The 18,234-nt window shown below is 34.6% G+C and overlaps 1 protein-coding gene across 1 annotated transcript in view; it reads right to left on the reverse strand.

The window, feature by feature from the left end:
* Window positions 1–479: 479 nt before the first annotated feature.
* Window positions 480–18,234, reverse strand: part of UBE2V2 (ubiquitin conjugating enzyme E2 V2) — a 60,081-nt gene continuing 42,326 nt past the window's right edge. The window contains exons 2-4 of the mRNA XM_044245622.1: window positions 17,509–17,657; window positions 13,318–13,443; window positions 480–5,506 (exon numbers count right to left, since the gene is read on the reverse strand). Coding sequence (XP_044101557.1) covers window positions 5,360–5,506; window positions 13,318–13,443; window positions 17,509–17,657 — 422 coding nt within the window. The 3' untranslated portion in view covers window positions 480–5,359. The remainder of the gene's footprint in view (window positions 5,507–13,317; window positions 13,444–17,508; window positions 17,658–18,234) is intronic.

Consider the following 18,234-nt stretch of genomic DNA (forward strand, 5'->3'; position numbering starts at 1 on the left):
ATGTTAACTTACCTGAGTTTAAGTAAATTTTAAAAAGGGGAAAAAATGTTACCCTAAATTAAAATGTGATCAGTACACCAAGTTACCATTCATCACCAATTGTAAGTAATTTTTACTCCTATATAGGACCACAATGACAGTAAAGTGGGTATCACTGTTAATTCTTCATAATCAAGGGTTTAAGAAAATTGTGGTCTCTAAATGGAACCAAAGACTTGGGAGTTGGGGTGCATGGGTGGCTGTCATTAAGCCTCTGCCTTCAGCTCAGGTCATGATCCCAGGATCCTGGCATGAAGACCCACATCGGGCTCCCTGCTCTGCAGGAAGCCTGCTTCTCCCTCTCCCACTCCCCCCGCTTCTGTTCCCTCTCTCCATGTCTCTTTCTGTCAAATAAATAAATAAAATCTTAAAAAAAAAAAATAAAAAGACTCAGGATTTCTTTGCAAGAATGGTTTCTGGTTAATAGAAAAGAACAGTAGTGGAATTAATAAACAATTGTATTTACAACAAACAAAGGTCAGATAACATAATAAAAACATTTCTGTAGCAGTAGAGCAAAAGGAAAAAGGTAAAAAAAATTCTGAGATCCAGCAGCACACCATAGTCTAGACATGGCAAAAAAAGGGGAGGGGGGAGCCAAAGAGAGACAACACCAATATTTATAAGCAGATTAAATAAAACATCCTCAATTCTAAATTATTTTCCATTTTAATTACTCTATAGTTGAATGTACTTTATAATTTTATAAAGGCCCAAGAGCATAAGTTTATACAACATTTGCATTAGTACAGTTTTATGCATTAAACAATGTTTTAACAAAAATAATTCAAAACAATACTGAGTCCACAAGTACTATTTTTCTCCTTAAAGTCCATACATCACTCAAGATTAGGAAATCTAGGCATTTAGATATTTTACTTTTCTTGTGTACTCAATTATTTTCTCTTGAGTATTGCAATTATTGAAGAAAAATGTATCACCCACTTTAAATTTGTCTCACCCAATTTAAATTATCTGGATATTAAAAAATTATAGCAATAGAAAGATCATTTATGATAATAAGCTGGACATCTGACAATCATTACTTGGCCAATGTGGCTTGAAAAGGAGTATAACAATAATACATTTCTTTGTCAGTTATCAACTGTGAAGGAAATCTACTTTTTTCCCTCTGTCAAAGGCTGCTAAACTATAATTCATCCCACCATTATAATAATAATGCATTTACAATTACCATGCTTGTTGACTGGAAAAGGAGTCATCTTCAGACCCCCACAAATGACATTAATTATCAAAACAAGTTTTACTACATTTTAATATGAGATTATCCTGTTAAAACTCACATTATATTGCAAATTTCCCAGATTACTTTGTTATCTGTTTTTTTAAAATGCAATTATACTATATGAAGAATATAAAATCAATTGTTAACAGCACTTCTTTATAACCTTTGAACAAAATTTTTTTTCAATTATCCAATTACTGCACCAGACAAACTGAAGTCTTTACTTTGAACTCAGTAACTATTTGCTTCTTTACTGACTACAGGTTTCTCATTACTAATGGATTCTTAGTGCCAACTATTAGTCCTCCTTTGGGGGTAAAATACTAACTTCATTTTTGTGCAATTTCTTGGCTGCAAAAACTTCCAGATAAACATCTGCTCATAACTGAATAAGGACAAGACAAAAGAATTCCCACAAGTCTACACTGAGCAGCCAATGGATCACTGTACAAATCTTACATGGTATTTGGTCAGTTACTCATTTTAGGATGAATGATTCCTGGAATCTTTTAAGTTAAGAAAATGAGATCTATCTGGCTTTGACTGTTGATTTCCTAATGAACCTGCCAAAAAACTCTTAAAGACTACATGGGAAATGAGATGAAGCCAACCCTTAGGAACATTTTTTTGGTGAGAATATCCAACTAAGGATGTAAACACCATGGCAACCTCCTCATTTCTACTGTTTGTTTTTTGTTTTGTTTTGTTTTAATCATGTACTCACTCCATGAGTTCCCAAAACTCCCTTATTCCACAAAATGATGGTTTTGACATCATTTTCTGTATCACCAAATACCTTCAAATTTTTCTCTCAGGAAATGCATATGGCATATCTTTTATTTTCAATTTCCCACTATATTTTAAAAGAAAAATTTCAGTGTGAACTATGGTTAAGATTTCCATCCACTCATAATATAACTTCTATAAGGCATAAAAGATACTTTATTTCCATACATTTCCCACTTTTTAGTAAACACAGTACTGGATGGGAATTAACTGCCAATGCTCATATCAATTCTGTAATACAGTGCATCCATTCCTTTTTATGATGTTCCTATTTTATATACAAAATACACATACCTTCCAAAATTGTGAGAAATGGAATCTTTTTGTGAAAATAACCAAAAACGAATCAAGTTGATACTGGAAAATTACACTGATACTTAGCAGAGGGGTAAACTCAGTGCCTTTTAGATCCTTCCCAGCAATAAACAATACTATGATTCTACACATAGGTCTAAAAAAATACTTCTAAAATGAAATCGGGGAAAAAATTCCTTAAACACCTATCAAACCCCATTATTCATTATACTAGACTTTATTATATGTACTTACATTATTTAAACTGTATGTAAGAACACAGTAATGTGCTCATTAAAAGGGTTAACATAGTTTTGACCAGACTGTAATTCCATGATGCACCTACCAAAACTATCCAAAGCCATACACACTGAATCTATTAAGGATCATGTACTAATATTTTCCAGTTGTATCCTCTAAATTTTCAAAACAATATTAATTTCACATGTATTTATCAATAAAATTACACATAGTGGGAAATATTTAAATCAATGAATTGGCATTAAGTAATCCAGATTAATAAACCAGCTGTAAGTAAAACTAATGTATTCTCCAAGCACTTACTCAAACTGAAGTGTGATAAATTCTTTTAAAAGGATAATTTGAAATTACAAATTTCTTCTACAACACTACCCTTACAAATGTTAATGTTCCGTAATTCTGAAATTAACTTAACCCATAAACAAATGCCATCACTTCAAAATATTAGAAAAAATATGTTAAAACCAGCAATTCTGAAAAAGTAACTAAAACCATTAAAGCATAACATTGACCTAATAGGACAAGAATTTCATTTTTGTAATCTTTATTAAATTTACTGATCATCCCCTAGGGTCGCAACTGCTAGTCTTTTAAACAAATTTCAAAGGCAATTTTACAGTTCATTTAATACCATACACTCCTATAACCCCAGCCACTTTAGAAAACAAAGGAAAGATTGCTTCAAAATGTGGTCTTAGAAATGTTACTATAATTAAGAGCCGCTCTACATTAGCTCTTTCTATAATCAACCAGTGTGTTTTAAGATTGCCATGTATATCTTGATTGTTACATGCAAAATGGATTCTGCTTTGGAAACTAATTAGCATGCAGATTTCTGCAGATATCCACAGTCCCAAAAACAAAACAGAGGAAATAAACACCCTCAGCCAACTCAGACAACATATACTTGGGGGGAGAACCCTTCACAATAGTGGATATGGGAAAAGGAAAGAGAATAAGTGATCAAGGTACCCAGATTCTCAGCCTACCAATATAATTTAACATTCAAATGGTATATCAAATGGTTATTAGCTACACTGTATGACAAGACCCATTTCCAAAGTGGAAAAGAAGCTGTTAAACTAATTTAGACTACCAGTAATGGTTTTACATATGAAGTCACTGTAAATCAAGTTCAAGAATTCAAAATTCTTAAGAAGTATGCCAAGATAATAATTCATTTCAAAGCTACTTTAATAAATTACACATGCACTAATTTGTGGGTATATCATTTCTATGTGTCATCTGAAAGCATTTTAGACATCTTTGATAATTAAAAATAGCCATGTTGAAATTAGTAAGTTTAGACAAACTGTCACTAACTTTCATGTATTATTAACCAAGGAAAAGTAGCTCAGAGCTCTGTGAATGACTTGATAAAAACATGTCAGGGAATCTTTAAGAAATTTGTCCTTGATACCTGACCACCACTCTATTTTCTTCAGGGAATTCGTAAGAAAAAAATATTTTTAACAAAGTAGTATACCCAGTGCTTTGAAATGAAAAACAGTGACTTAAAGCCTTGAGTCATTTTGGTACAGGGAGAACATAAATGAGCTTTCAATTAAGAATTTCTATTTGTCAAAGTGGAGGTTAAGAGTAATTGGATAAAATTAATCCCAACCAGAAGCATTGGGGGAAGAAATGTCACAGAAAATTATAGAAAAAAGAAGTTACAAAGAGAATGGAATGTGTATTTGGAAAATTTGCAATTTATAATTCTCTAAGAACTGCTAGAATCCAAACATTTTTAAATAGTATTTCTGGCCAACTAAAATTTAAAATATAGTACCTGCGATTCCTCTTTCTCCAAAAATGAAATTAAACTAATTAGGTAATTTGTTCTCTCAAGCACTCTGCAAATTCTAATTCACAAGAAGTATACAAAATAGGATAATAAAGGTGTTTATAGATGAATAGCTACAATAATTCCAATTTTTGCTACCTCAGCAAGGTACTATACATATACCACATCAATATAATAGAAATGGCACGGTTTCTGAGGACATGTTCCACATTTTATTTACATTTTAAGACTAACTTTAATCTCAAAATCACATACCCATACACCTATTTCCTTTTTGTTGATTTCACTTAAATGCATGGTTTGTCAAAGACTGTAAACAAATATTTACCATGTCTGTTACATGTAACACACAGGAACGGCTTTTAACAGAAATTCATCGACCTCCCCCACAACACTTTTTATTATAAATACAGGTATCATCCTGAACATTTTTTTGATACTACTAGTAGTCAGCACCCACACGGCTTCAAAAATTAACACAATTTGTGACAATATTCATTGTACCTGCTACTTTAGACAATTTCAACTGAAGCTCTTTCACTAAGATGGACAAAGCATGCCATTTCTGTTTTTCCTCTTGAAATTTGTTTTTACTTTTCAGAAACACACATGCTTCCACAGCGTCTGATTCTTCTCTCCATGCTTTCATCTTGTAAACCTGAATTCTATTTTGAGTACTCCAGGTTTATGCTTAAATGATAGTGCCTTAACAAGAGAAAAAAAAAATTGTGCTGCGTTTTTCCTCCTGTAACCGGAAAACATAATGGTGTACATATATTAAATATATTCTTACAAATGTCCAGGTCATGTTTACCAGCTGGAATTCTTTTACTTAATGTGTGGGTATTCTGCATTGTGATATTTAATCAAGACATTAACATGAGTAGAAGGTTGTTGATTTAAGACAAGTTTGAGATCCACTAAAATTAATTGTTGTATGTTTGTCCTTCTGGTGGCTGTGGAAGCTTCATATTTTCTTTGGACATCATTAGACGTCTTAGCTCTTGAAGTACAACTTTAATGCTATATGAATTTTGCCATTTTGCTAACACTGGTATGCTCCGTGCATCCACCTAAAATGGGGAGAAAAGAGCAGAATTAACTACAAAGTTTAAAGTACTGACACCAACTTATTAAACATACCTTAATGAAAAGAAGTGATTTTAAAATTCATAGCCTGGCTCTACTTTCACAAAAGAGAACATTATGAAACTACAGGTTCATATCATACTTAGGAACAATAGTGCTTCTGTAACAGGTATTTCCTAAAAATGTGTGTCGTGTGTGTGTGTGCTTTTCTGTATCTTACAATAAACATGTAGTTAATTTTGGACATCAGAAATAAGCAAACATTACATTATATAATTACATATTTGCCATATATATAATATATGTAAAATATATAAACATATTTGCCAATTGCTTCTTGATGAGATAAGATCTGAAGGTTCCCCTCTATCTCCAAGGCCCACTACCCAGAACCTGGGCAATTATCTTAAATAGGATTTAGGGAAAAGCTGAGAACCTAATTTCTGCTTTTGGATTTTTCTTACCAGTGTTTTCTTTGCACAATACTAAACTAACCTTCCATTGTAAAAGACTGACAGAACAGACTACAGCTCCTTCAAAGCCTTATTCCCACATAACTGACACCACTGGACCTGTCCGGCAGTTCCCAGAAAAATCCCACCCACAGAGTTTTTCTTTTTCTGACCTCAAAATTCACACACTGAGTACCACCTATTCCTCTGCCCACCCACATCCACACCTACCCTAGGCATTTGTCAAAAATAATCAGTGCCAATTGTTTTAAGTTCTCCGCTGCCTGGGGAAACAATACGAACAGGAAGGTGATCAAAATATTTCAACAGAAAAACTGGGAAATGAGATGTCCATAGGGGCTTTGAAAAGTTCCAACATATCCCTGGGAATCCTTAGGAGCACATATGTGCAGGGCTGTTCACAGGCTTACAAAAGACTTGATAAATACCCACCTGTGGCTGATCTGTAGTAACGCATAAAAAAGATTCCAACCAAGTGGGATTTATCCCAGAACTGCAGGTTTGGCTCAGGATTTTAAAAGCCAGCCAATATAATACACCGTATTAACGGAGAACAAAAACCATAATTATTTCAATTAACAAAGAAAGGTATCTGATAAAAATCCAACTTTTCATGATAAAAAAAACACTTAAGAAACCAGGAACAGAAGGAACTTCCTCAGCCTGAAAAGGGGGATCTATAAAAACCTACAGCTAACATCACACTTAATCATCACTACTACTCAACATGGTACTATAGGTTCCAGCCAGGCAATCAGGCAAGAAAATGAAATACTACAAAGAATTAACAGATCAATCTCTATTTGCAGGTGAAATGATCTTGGATATAGAAAATCCTAAGGTATCCATTAAAGAAACTAGCAGAGCTAATAAACAAAGATAAGTTGCAGGATATAGAATTGATTTATAAAAACCATGTCTATATACTTGCAATAAGCAATCTGGAAATAAAATTAAGAAAACAATGCCATTTACAATTGGGAAAGAATAAAATGCACAGATATAAATTTAACAAAAGAAGTATAGGACTGCTATAAAGAAAACTATAAAATACTGTTGAAAACTTAGACCTAAATAAATGGAAAGACTTCCCCTTATACATGGATCAGAAGACCTATTCTGCTAGGATGTCAATACTCCCTCAAAGTGGAATACAAATCTAATAAAGACCCTATCAAAATTTCAACTTCCTGGCACTTTTTATGTTTTTGTAGAAATGAACAAGGTTATCCTAAAATTCATATGAAAACAAGGAACCAGAATAGCCCAAACATTGTAAAAAAAAAAAAAAAAAAAAAAAAAGGTAACAAAGTTTTTCCAATTTTAAAACTTACTACCAAGGTACAGTAATCAAGAAGGATGGTTCTTACATAAGGAATGACACTGGACCAATGGACTACAAATGAGAGCAGAAAAGAAAATCCATGCATATATGGACAACTAATCTTTTGACAAAGGTGTCAGAAAAACAGAGAATAGTCTCTTTAATAAATGGTATTAGGATAACTAGATATCCACAAGCAAAGGAATGAAGTTGAACCATTAACTCACATCATATATGAAGATTAACTCCAAATGGATCATAGATCTAAATTAAGAGCTTAAGCTATTAAAAAAAAAGAAAACTTAAAAAAAAATAAAATAAAAAAAAAAGAAAACTTTAAGAAAACAGGTGTAAATCTTCATGACATGGCATTTGGCAATGTTTTCCTAAGTATCTAATGCCTAACAGGCATACAACAAAAGAAAAAGTAGATAAACTGGCTACATCAAAACTTAAATTTTTCATTGCAAACCATACCCATAAGAAAGCAGAGGCAACTCAAAGAATGGGGAAAAAAAAAAAATTTGCAGCTCATATATTTGATAATGGGCTCCTGTTCTGTATATAAATAACTCTTACAACTCAATTAATAAAAAGCCAAGAATCTCTCAATATACACAGCTGGAAAGAATGCAAAATGTAATGTTCACTTTGAAAAACAGTCTGGCTGTACCTCAAGAAGTTAAACATATAGTCAGTCATCATATGACCCAGCAATTCTATTCCTAGGTATACACCCAAGAGAAATGAAAAGATTTACCCATTTAACCTTGTACACAAATTCACAGTAGCAACGTTCATGATAGCCAAAAGCAGAAAAACCCAAACATCTGTCAGGTGATGAATTGATAAATAAAATGTGATATATCCATATAATGGAATTATTATTATTCAACAATAAAAAGCAATCAAGTACTGATACATGCTGCAACACAGATGAACTTTGAAAATATTATGTTCAGAGGGGCGCCTGGGTGACTCAGTGGGTTAAAGCCTCTGCCTTTGGCTCAGGTCATGATCCCAGGGTCCTGGGATCAAAACCCACATCAGGCTCGCTGCTCAGCGGGAAGCCTGCTTCCTCCTCTCTCTCTCTGCCTGCCTCTCTGCCTACTTGTGATCTCTGTCTGTCAAATAAATAAACAAAATCTTTAAAAAAAAAAAAAAAGAAAGAAAGAAAATATTATGTTCGGTTAAAGAAGCTAGTCACAAAAAAATATTATTGCATTTATATGAAAAGTCCAGAATAGGCAAATCTATAAAAACAGAAAGGTTAAATGTTGTTTAGGGTATGGGAAGGCAGGACAGAAAGTGACAACTAAACTAATGGACATGGGGTCTCCTCTGAGAGGAACAAAAATGTGCTAAAAACTTAGATTGTGGTAATGGGTCCACAACCCTGTGAATACTAAAAAACACTGAATTATATGCACTGACTGAATTGTATGGTATGCAAATTATATCATAATAAACTGCTTAAAACAGAAAAGAGAATTTTTAAATAATTCTCTTACAAGTAACTGAAACAATAATATTATAATATTAAGATGTATTTTTGTATTTTTGTATTTTTTAAAGATTTTATTTATTTGACAGACAGAGATCACAAGTAGGCAGAGAGGCAGGCAGAGAAAGGGGGAAGCAGGCTTCCCGCTGAGCAGAGAGCCCAAGGTAGGGCTCAATCCCAGGACCCCAGGATCATGACCTGAGCCAAAGGCAGAGGTTTTAACCCACTGAGCCACCCAGGCACCCCAATGTTAAGATGTATTTAAAGTGATTACTCTAATGCTTTAACTTACTGAGTAGCAAGCCCCTTAGCCTATTTTAAGTAGACTCTGTTAGCAAACAAGAGTTTACAAGTAAAGAAAATACCAAGCTCTTTCCAAAGCAGAAACCAACACTTATAACTGTAAAGTTACATGACAGTTAAATAAACAAGAGACTGCAAATCCTGTAAAATACCAACAGAATACACCAAAAAAAAAGTGGGGGGCTGGGGGATGAAGAAGAGAGAAGAGGGGGAAAAGAGCATGGGAAAATATCATGTCAGAACAAATCTGCATCTTACCATTCTATAACATACAATAACCTCTAAAACTTGATACCTCATAACATAAAGAACTACAATTTATGCTTTATAGTGCTAAACACCCCAAGGAATAATTCTGCCTTATTGTATTAAATAGATACACACCAAAATTACTAAAGCAACACCCATAATTCACCAGGTACTTAAATAACCTCAAAATATATAATATAAAATTATGCCAGCATATCACCAATGGTCAATGTGAGATTATGGCTATTTATTTCCTAGTTATGAAAGTAATACTTTAAATTCTTAAATTCAAGAGAAAAACTGATGTCCAGTGTATTCACCCTATCTCTACTCTCTACACTCTAATAATTAAAATCAGTATTTTTCTGTTTCCAGATTGCCAACATGAAATGTTGGTGAGATGTACGATCACAGGGTACTGTTACACACAGGTAAGAGGACAGACATGGATATAGTCCTATGGAGAGTAAGATGGCAGTATTATATTAAGTTGAAGGCAAGCCCCACACCTCAGCAGACATTCCACTTCTGGGTGTATGTCCTAGAACAGGGCTACTCTAAGCATGTTTCATGGAATGACGCCAGGCCTTGAACTAATTTTTTGCTGTGTACCACAAGATAAACACTGAAATTGAGAGTAAGTGTTTCAAGAGTTCTATGATAATTTGACAAAGAAATTTTTATTTAAAAAATCCAAGCTTGCATTTTATCTTTTTAAATTTTATTTTCTTAGTATTTTTTATTGTATCTTACAAAAGTACTGATCTATAACATACTGGAACCAACAAACCAAGGAACCAACAACCAAGTCTTGAGAAACACTGCCCTAGGGTAAAAGAATACATGTACAAGAACGTCCACAGTAGCAATCTTTTCAGGGAAAACTGAAAATAGCCTAAATGTCCAGCAGGTGACAGAGTATTAAAAGGAACAATCTAATTTAAATGACTCAACATGAATGAAGCTCAAAAATCACTAACAAAAGTGATACAGAACAGAAGTATACACACACATGCATAGTAAAAACAAAACAATCATGTTCAGAAATGATAAACACAAAATTCAAGATAAGACTACCTCTGAGGAAAGTGGAAGGGGAAACTTGGGAAAGGAACACAGACTTAACTATTTATAATATAATCTCTCTTAAAAAAAAAAAAAAGAAAAGAGCTACTACAGATAAGACCAACAAGCTAAAATCTGACAAGGGAAAATGGAAGATATTGGTTATATCATTTTCTAAAACTTGTCTATATGTTAAAAATATTTCTTTTAAAAAAACGCCAATGGGGCACCTGGGTGGCTCAGTGGGTTAAGCCGCTGCCTTTGGCTCAGGTCATGATCCAAGGGTCCTGCTTGGCAGGGAGCCTGCTTCTTCCTCTCTCTCTTTCAGCCTGCCTCTCTGCCTACTTGTGATCTCTGTCTGTCAAATATATAAATAAAATCTTTTAAAAAAAATTTAAAATAGTAAATAAATAAATAAATAAATGAATAAAATCGCCAAAATAGAGGATGCCTAGATGGCTTAGTCGGTTAAGCGTTTGCCTTCTGCTCAGGTCATAATCCTGGGTTCCTAGGATGGAGTCCCATCATTGGGCTCCCTTCTTGGCAGGGAGTCTGCTTCTCCTGACTCTGACCCTCCACCTTGGTTGTGCACGCCCTCTCTGTCTCTCAAGTAAATAAATAAATAATCTTTTGGAACAATGCTCCAAAAATGAAAACCAAGAGGAAAGTGGTAATAAATTTATAGTAACTGCTATTATCAGAATAAAAGATTTTCAGAGTAAAAAAAGGGACAGAATTCAGACTGGAGAATCAGGAAGGACTTGTCTAAGAAGAGTGACATTTACACTGAGAAATAAAGCATCTGTAAGGATTCGCCAGAGTGGATATGTCCAGACTGGAAGAAAAGACAGTACAACAGTCCTAAGGCAAAATGAAAGGTGTGTGAGACAGTGTGTACCCTGTGAGTCCCAATAAGCCATAGCAAAAGGCATGCACAATGTGGCTGAAATCATTCAAGGGTATTACAGCACAGAAGTGACATGACACAATTTGTATTTTAGAAAGATCCTCTGGCTCCTTGCTCTGGAAAGACTAGAGGAAGTAAGAAAGCAAAATCAGAGACTGTTGCAAGACACGAGATGATGGTCAACGTTCATTTAGTGGCAATGTAAACAGAAAAATAAGACTTGACTCAAAGTTACACTTCCAACAAAGACTTACAGGACTTAACAGTAGAAAGGAAAGGGAAGAAAAACAGAGAAAGAGACAAAAACGTCAAAAAGTAGGTAAGACACCCATGAGATCAGATAAACTCATCAGAGGTGTGCCTGAAATTCAATCCTGAACTTCCCAGTTCCTACAACAATGCAGAGCCCACCATTAATTACTTAATTTACAGTCTATAATATGAAAACAAACCAGGAGTTGAGAAGAACAGCTACTCCTGGCAGAGAAATTTTTCTCTAACAAAAACAGAAATATTTTTGTTAAATTTCTTCCTCATAAAGGTAATATTATGTGTCACAAAAGAATTCCCTAAACAGTATTGTTTCTGTAAATTCAAATTTACAGAATGTTGGTAACATTCTATTTCCTAAGATGGATAATGTTCATTTTACTATTATGTTGTTGTTGTTACACTACCTAACATGTATTTTGCATGTGAGTATGCCCTCAACATGGTATCTCAAGAGCCTGGATTTAAAAGTCTTGGGCGGGGGCGCCTGGGTGGCTCAGGGGTTAAGCCGCTGCCTTCGGCTCAGGTCATGATCTCAGGGTCCTGGGATCAAGTCCCGCATCAGGTCATGATCTCAGGGTCCTGGGATCGAGTCCCGCATCGGGCTCTCTGCTCAGCGGGGAGCCTGCTTCCTCCTCTCTCTCTGCCTGCCTCTCTGCCTACTTGTAATCTCTCTCTGTCAAAATCGGGGAGCCTGCTTCCTCCTCTCTCTCTGCCTGCCCCTCTGCCTACTTGTAATCTCTGTCAAATAAATAAATAAAATCTTTAAAAAAAAAATTAAAAAAAATAAAAAATAAAAGTCTTGGGCACCTGGGTGGCTCAGTGGGTTAAGCCGCTGCCTTCGGCTCAGGTCCTGATCTTAGGGTCCTGGGATGGAGTCCCGCATCGGGCTCTGCTCAGCAGGGAGCCTGCTTCCTCCTCTCTCTCTGCCTGCCTCCCTGCCTACTTGTGATCTCTCTCTGTCAAATAAATAAATAAAATCTTAAAAAAAAAAAGTCTTAACATGAGGGCACTTAAGTGGCTCAGTAGGTTAAGAATCTGCCTTCAGCTCAAATCATGATCCCAGAGTCCTGGGATTGAGTTCCACATGCATGGGGCTTCCTGTTCAGGGGGGAATTTGTTTTTCCCTCTCCCTCTACCCCTCCCCCTGCTTGTGCTCTCTTGCGCTCTGTCAAATAAATAAATAACTTATTTTTTTAAAAAGTCTTAACGTGAACCTTAACAACTTACTCATACTGAAATTCAGCCTTCCCTGTGTGATCTGGTCAAGCATGTCATTTTGGTTTATTTGCTTTCAACATACAACAATGTCCAACCTGTTTGTTCTAATACAAACATACCTTCCCTCAAAGAAAAGCCTCCTCTTTAAGAATATTCATCCTTTTAAACTCACCAAATGTACCTTAACCTTAAAGAAAACAACATTCAAAGAGAAATAATGGTCATCTTTTCACCAAATAAGGATTCAACTAAAATATGACTATTGAAGCAATTAATAAAACCCTAAGAAAACTGTTGTCAACATCTATCTAGGCTGGTACATACAAGTTTTTTAAGGATAGGTTGACTTATACAAGAAAAACAACATTAAGATTAATTTCTTTTAATCTCCCAGCTAAACAAAGTCCTTTTTAAATTTTAACTTTCTCCTGACTATATATTATTCATTATATAGGAATAAAATGACTATTTTAACTTACCATTCCACTGGAATTATTAATTCCATTCATATTAATTTTGGTTACAAATCTAACTGATGGAGGAGCTTCTGGGTATTTAGGTCCACATTCTACTTTCAGGCTATATATTCTGTTTTCATAATTTGTCTGGAAGGCAAAAAATAATAATAATAATAATATTCAATTACTAATTAAAGAAGAAAAGTACAATATGAATATATCTGACATTACTTTATGATCAAGAATTTACTTTTCCACATTCAAATTTATTTGACTTTTATGGTCCAAAAAAATGGAGCAAGCATACTTAAAATCAAGATTTTATAATATTAAAATTATTCTATAAAGTTAAATCAAGAGACAAGTTGCTTTTTGTAGCACAAACAATGCCTATAACAAATTAAAATTAAAAAAAAAAACAAATTCAGACTTTAATTTAAAAAAAGTTTATACTGTACGGGGAGGGACTACTGACTTGTGTCACACATAGATACTTGTTCCCATTTGTCCAGAACAATTCTATCTATTCCCACTGTCCCAGTATTAATTATTAACAACACTTATTCACTCTCAAAGGGGATTGGCTGGACAATAATTTACACGGTTACTCCACTTATACAGCAATCAGAAACTTCAAGCCAAAGGGAAAACAGCATATTATACCATCTTACTGTAATAAAACACAATTATTTCAAGCATTATATTTCTATTACTTCATTAACTTTGAGGTTCATTAAATTCCATTTTCAGACATACAACAGCAAAATTTATGTCTCTGTATCATTTTAAAGTAGTTTCTTAATCAAGAAGTTGAACATCACCATATTATTAAACAACTATTTTAAAGCTACCAAACTAAAATACTTGCAGATTATTTAGGCTTATTTTCATGCTATAATTAACTCTTTATCCTTATGGCTTTTGCTCACTTGGTTAACTTATTAACGTACAATCAATAATAGTAAAGTAAAAATAAATGAAAGTGAGAAATTTAATACCTGTTGGTTCCTGCATAAACCTGGAAAAAAAAATTAAGCTAACCATCTATAGATTTCACTTACCCAAACTGATCCACAGCTTCCTTTCCCTTAAGTAAGAGCTATTCCCAAGTGGAGGTCAGATCTGGGATATTAAACTACTGTAATTTAAAATTTAAACAGTATGCAACAATCTTGTACATATAATTACTAAATATTCTGACACTTTAGAAAGAAACACCTATATAAAAGTCATCCCAGTTTAACAGCACACATCCATTGCTTTGGATATGTATAAAAAGACTAAAATCAGGGAGACCTCAAGGAAATCATCCAGTCTGTGGTTCTCCAATCTGGATATACATTAGCCTCTCTATAAAACTTGCATTAAAAAATAATAGCCCCCAAGAAATTCTACAATGTTAGAAATACTCACTGTATGTGGAAACAACCAGACTCACACTCTGCTGGGAGTAGAGGATGGTATAACCATTTTGGAAACAATCTGGCATTTTCTTACGGAGCAAGTAGTGTATACATACCCTATGATGTAGCAATTCCATTCCTAAGCATTTTACCCACCCCACCAAAATGGAAACAAACATTGTTCACAAAAGACTTTTAAAAGAATGCTCATAGCAGTTTTATTTCTGATAAGCACAAAGTAGATAAAATCCAAATACCATGAACACAACTGATAAACACTGTATATATCCATAGAGTAAAATACTACACAATAATAAAAAGAAACACACTCTTACTATATGGAACAAACAGGTGAATCTCTAAGATACTAAGTCAAAAGAAGCAGACCAGTAAATACAAACTACATGATTCCACTTACACAAAGTTCTATAACCTGCAAATCTGCTCCAAGGTGCAGGAAGTAGTGCCTGGGGTGGAGGTGGGAAGAGGCAGAGGTAATTGAAATGCTCTGTATCTGGAGTATAGGCAACAGGTATATTTTTGGAAATTCATGGTAAGATTTGTGCATTTCATTATATGTAAATTAGACCTCAACTTTTTTTTTTTTTTTTTAAGTTAAAAAAACTAAGCCTTTTGGTCTAATTCAATGCTTAGAGTAAACATTGTCTTAGCTTTGGACACCATGGGCTAATTTTATAACCTCTAAATTTTAAAAAACAGCCCTATCCTTCTGTTATCTAATAAAATAGTAAAATAAAGTAAAAAAGGAACTAATATTTACTAAATATATACTCTAGTCAGACACCTTCCTGTTGTCTAAGTAAGCCATTTAATTCTCCAACTGCTCTAAACATGGCACCTTCTAAAGAGAAAACAACTAAAATGAGACATCAATCCCTACAGATTTTATTAAAAGGCAAATGAACAAGTGTACAAGCACTCACCCCACCGGGTCCCACATGCCTTAGTGAGAGAGGTTAAGTGGAGAGAGGGTGGGTGATGCAGGGCAGAACTCACTGGCTGGCTAGAAAGACGCTGTGCCTTTATGAGGCGCTCCCCTCTTGCCTGTTAGTGAGAAGAGGCTCCAAGATCCCCACCCCCAGAAAGGGAAAAACCCAATGAACAGAAGTCTAGCATGGCCACCGGCAGCACTGTGTCTACATGACCTTTTCAAGCAAGCCAGATCTCCTTCCCCAAGCAGAGCAACCTTCACTATGCACTGGCACAGCCTGGACACAAGAGCTTCCTGCAGTTTAGTGACACCAGGAAAGACACCTAGTCCAGGGAGTCCTGCTGGTGACCCCAAAAGTGTGAGATCAAGTGGGAGTTGCTCTTCCATATTTGCTTATGTTATGGGACAGCTCATAGAATCACTGAGGAACTCATACACAAGCTCCAAAACATTCCTAACGTTTAAAGTCCTCTGGAGGTAGTGCCTGGAGAAAAACTAAATCTAAATAATTTCAAATTTATATTCTACCAAGTTCAGACTGTCAAATCTTCAAACTATTCATTAAGAATGCTGATAAATTACTTTTTTTTTTAACCAAACATGGTAATCATGTTCATAGGCAATAAAATCATGGTTTTCATTACAAATACCAAGTTATAAAATAAATCAAGAACCTTAACCATCAGTACTACATTTCCTTCCTCAAATATCTCACGGAAAAATCAAAGCAGTAGAAGGAAGTCAGAGTTTGTTAGGTTAGTATTGTGCTCAAATTCTGCAAAGGAATACCAGAAAATATAAGACATACATTAATTCACTCACTAAAGTTAACACTGTTGATTACCTGGATCCATTTTTCTTTTGTAATAATCAAGAGGAAATCTAAACCCTACCCAACAGCAAAACAGTTGAAATGCTCCCATAAGGTAGCCATTAGTATATAAAACCAAAGACTAAAAAAAAAAAAAAAACCCTTCAAATTAGTGTTCTTTCCAGCAAGTCAAAACATTACACAATACATATTACATTTTTCAAAGACTCACTGCCAAGAGTGTAGTAAATGGGACCTTTGAGTAAGGAATGCAATGTACAAAGTATTTCCCAGTCTGAAAAGATTTTCAGTAAAAATAAAACTTTAAAACCTTGAGAAAGATCTAAGAATAAAACACAATGGGCCTGTTGCCAACAAAAGAAAATGTACAAAAATCAGAGACTTTTCTATATACTGTATGAAGAAATTAATACCTATAGCATTTACAAGGCAAGTCAAATGTCAAAAGGGCAAACAGCAGTGTGCACTCAATACAAACCAATTAGAAACCCTTGGTTACACACACAGCAGATTAGTAACATATTACGTCAAAATACACTGTTTGCTCTTCCCAAATACCCCTCCATTTCCTCACCTTTTCTCCTCTCTATCTGGAATGTTCTCCAGCCCCATCACCACCTTCTGAAATCCTACCAGTCAGTCCTTTAAGGCTCATTCCAAAGGCAACTTCCTCCACTGTTCAGCCTTCCTCAATTATTCCAGCTAGAAGAAACATATTCTGAAGTCCCGTAGTGAACTTTCTCTGCCATAGTTAGAATCTGTCATTTGTATTTATTTTTTCTCCTCCACTAAACTGCAAACACCTTGAGGGCAATGACCATATCAATCTTTTCCCCCCAGTCCTCCATAAAATCAAGCATTATATCCTATACACAGAAAGCATCAATAAATGTATACAAACTAAATTAAAAGGGAGGAATTATTTCAGTTATAAGTGATAATTATTTTAATATCAATTTAAAATAAAATTCTTACTCTAAAATGACAGTAAGTAATAGAAAAAATATATAATTTATAGCACTGACCCTTGGTGGCCCAATAATCATGCCTGTCCACCTTGTAAGTGTCATATCTTCATCATCTTCAAGGCCCCAGCTAACCGTACCATCGCCTACTCCTTTTTGTCCTTCTTCAAGTTCTTCCAACAAGCGAAAATTACGAGGAACTTTAACTCCTATACAAAAGAATGTCAATGTAAATGTAAAAAGCCCATAATTAAAACAGCTGCATATATTCAAATTAAACTTTTTCCAAATTAACTTTTAAGACCAAATTCCCTTGAAGTATTCTGCCCCAGAAAATGCTCAATTTAAAAACTAGTCAAAATGAAAACACTAAAGAGAAAGCACTGTACCAAATATTAACTGCAATACAGATCATGTATATAAATTCCTAATTAATGTTATCCTGATATAAATCAATCCTAAGGAAATCACTATAAAATAAGTATTTTCCCATAACTGAGACTTCTGTCCCAAGCCTAGAACACTGCATCAAATAAATGGGCAAAGACGAGAACGTTCATAAAAGCTCAAATCCATTAACATACACTCTCTAAAGCTTTTAAAGAATGGAATTATGTTCCTACTTTAAAAATGGCACTAGAAAGTACTATTTTCTTCTAGAACCCTGAGGCAGCACCACCCACATTCCCCAGTCAGTCCCCTTTACTATTCTCGGCCCAAACAATAGGGTCTTACCTCTCCCATGTCAGAATGCCACTTAATCATCACTTGGAGAGTTCCTCCATT

The sequence above is a fragment of the Neovison vison genome, chromosome 4 (genome assembly GCF_020171115.1).
Source record: "Neovison vison isolate M4711 chromosome 4, ASM_NN_V1, whole genome shotgun sequence".
NCBI lineage: Eukaryota > Metazoa > Chordata > Mammalia > Carnivora > Mustelidae > Neogale > Neogale vison.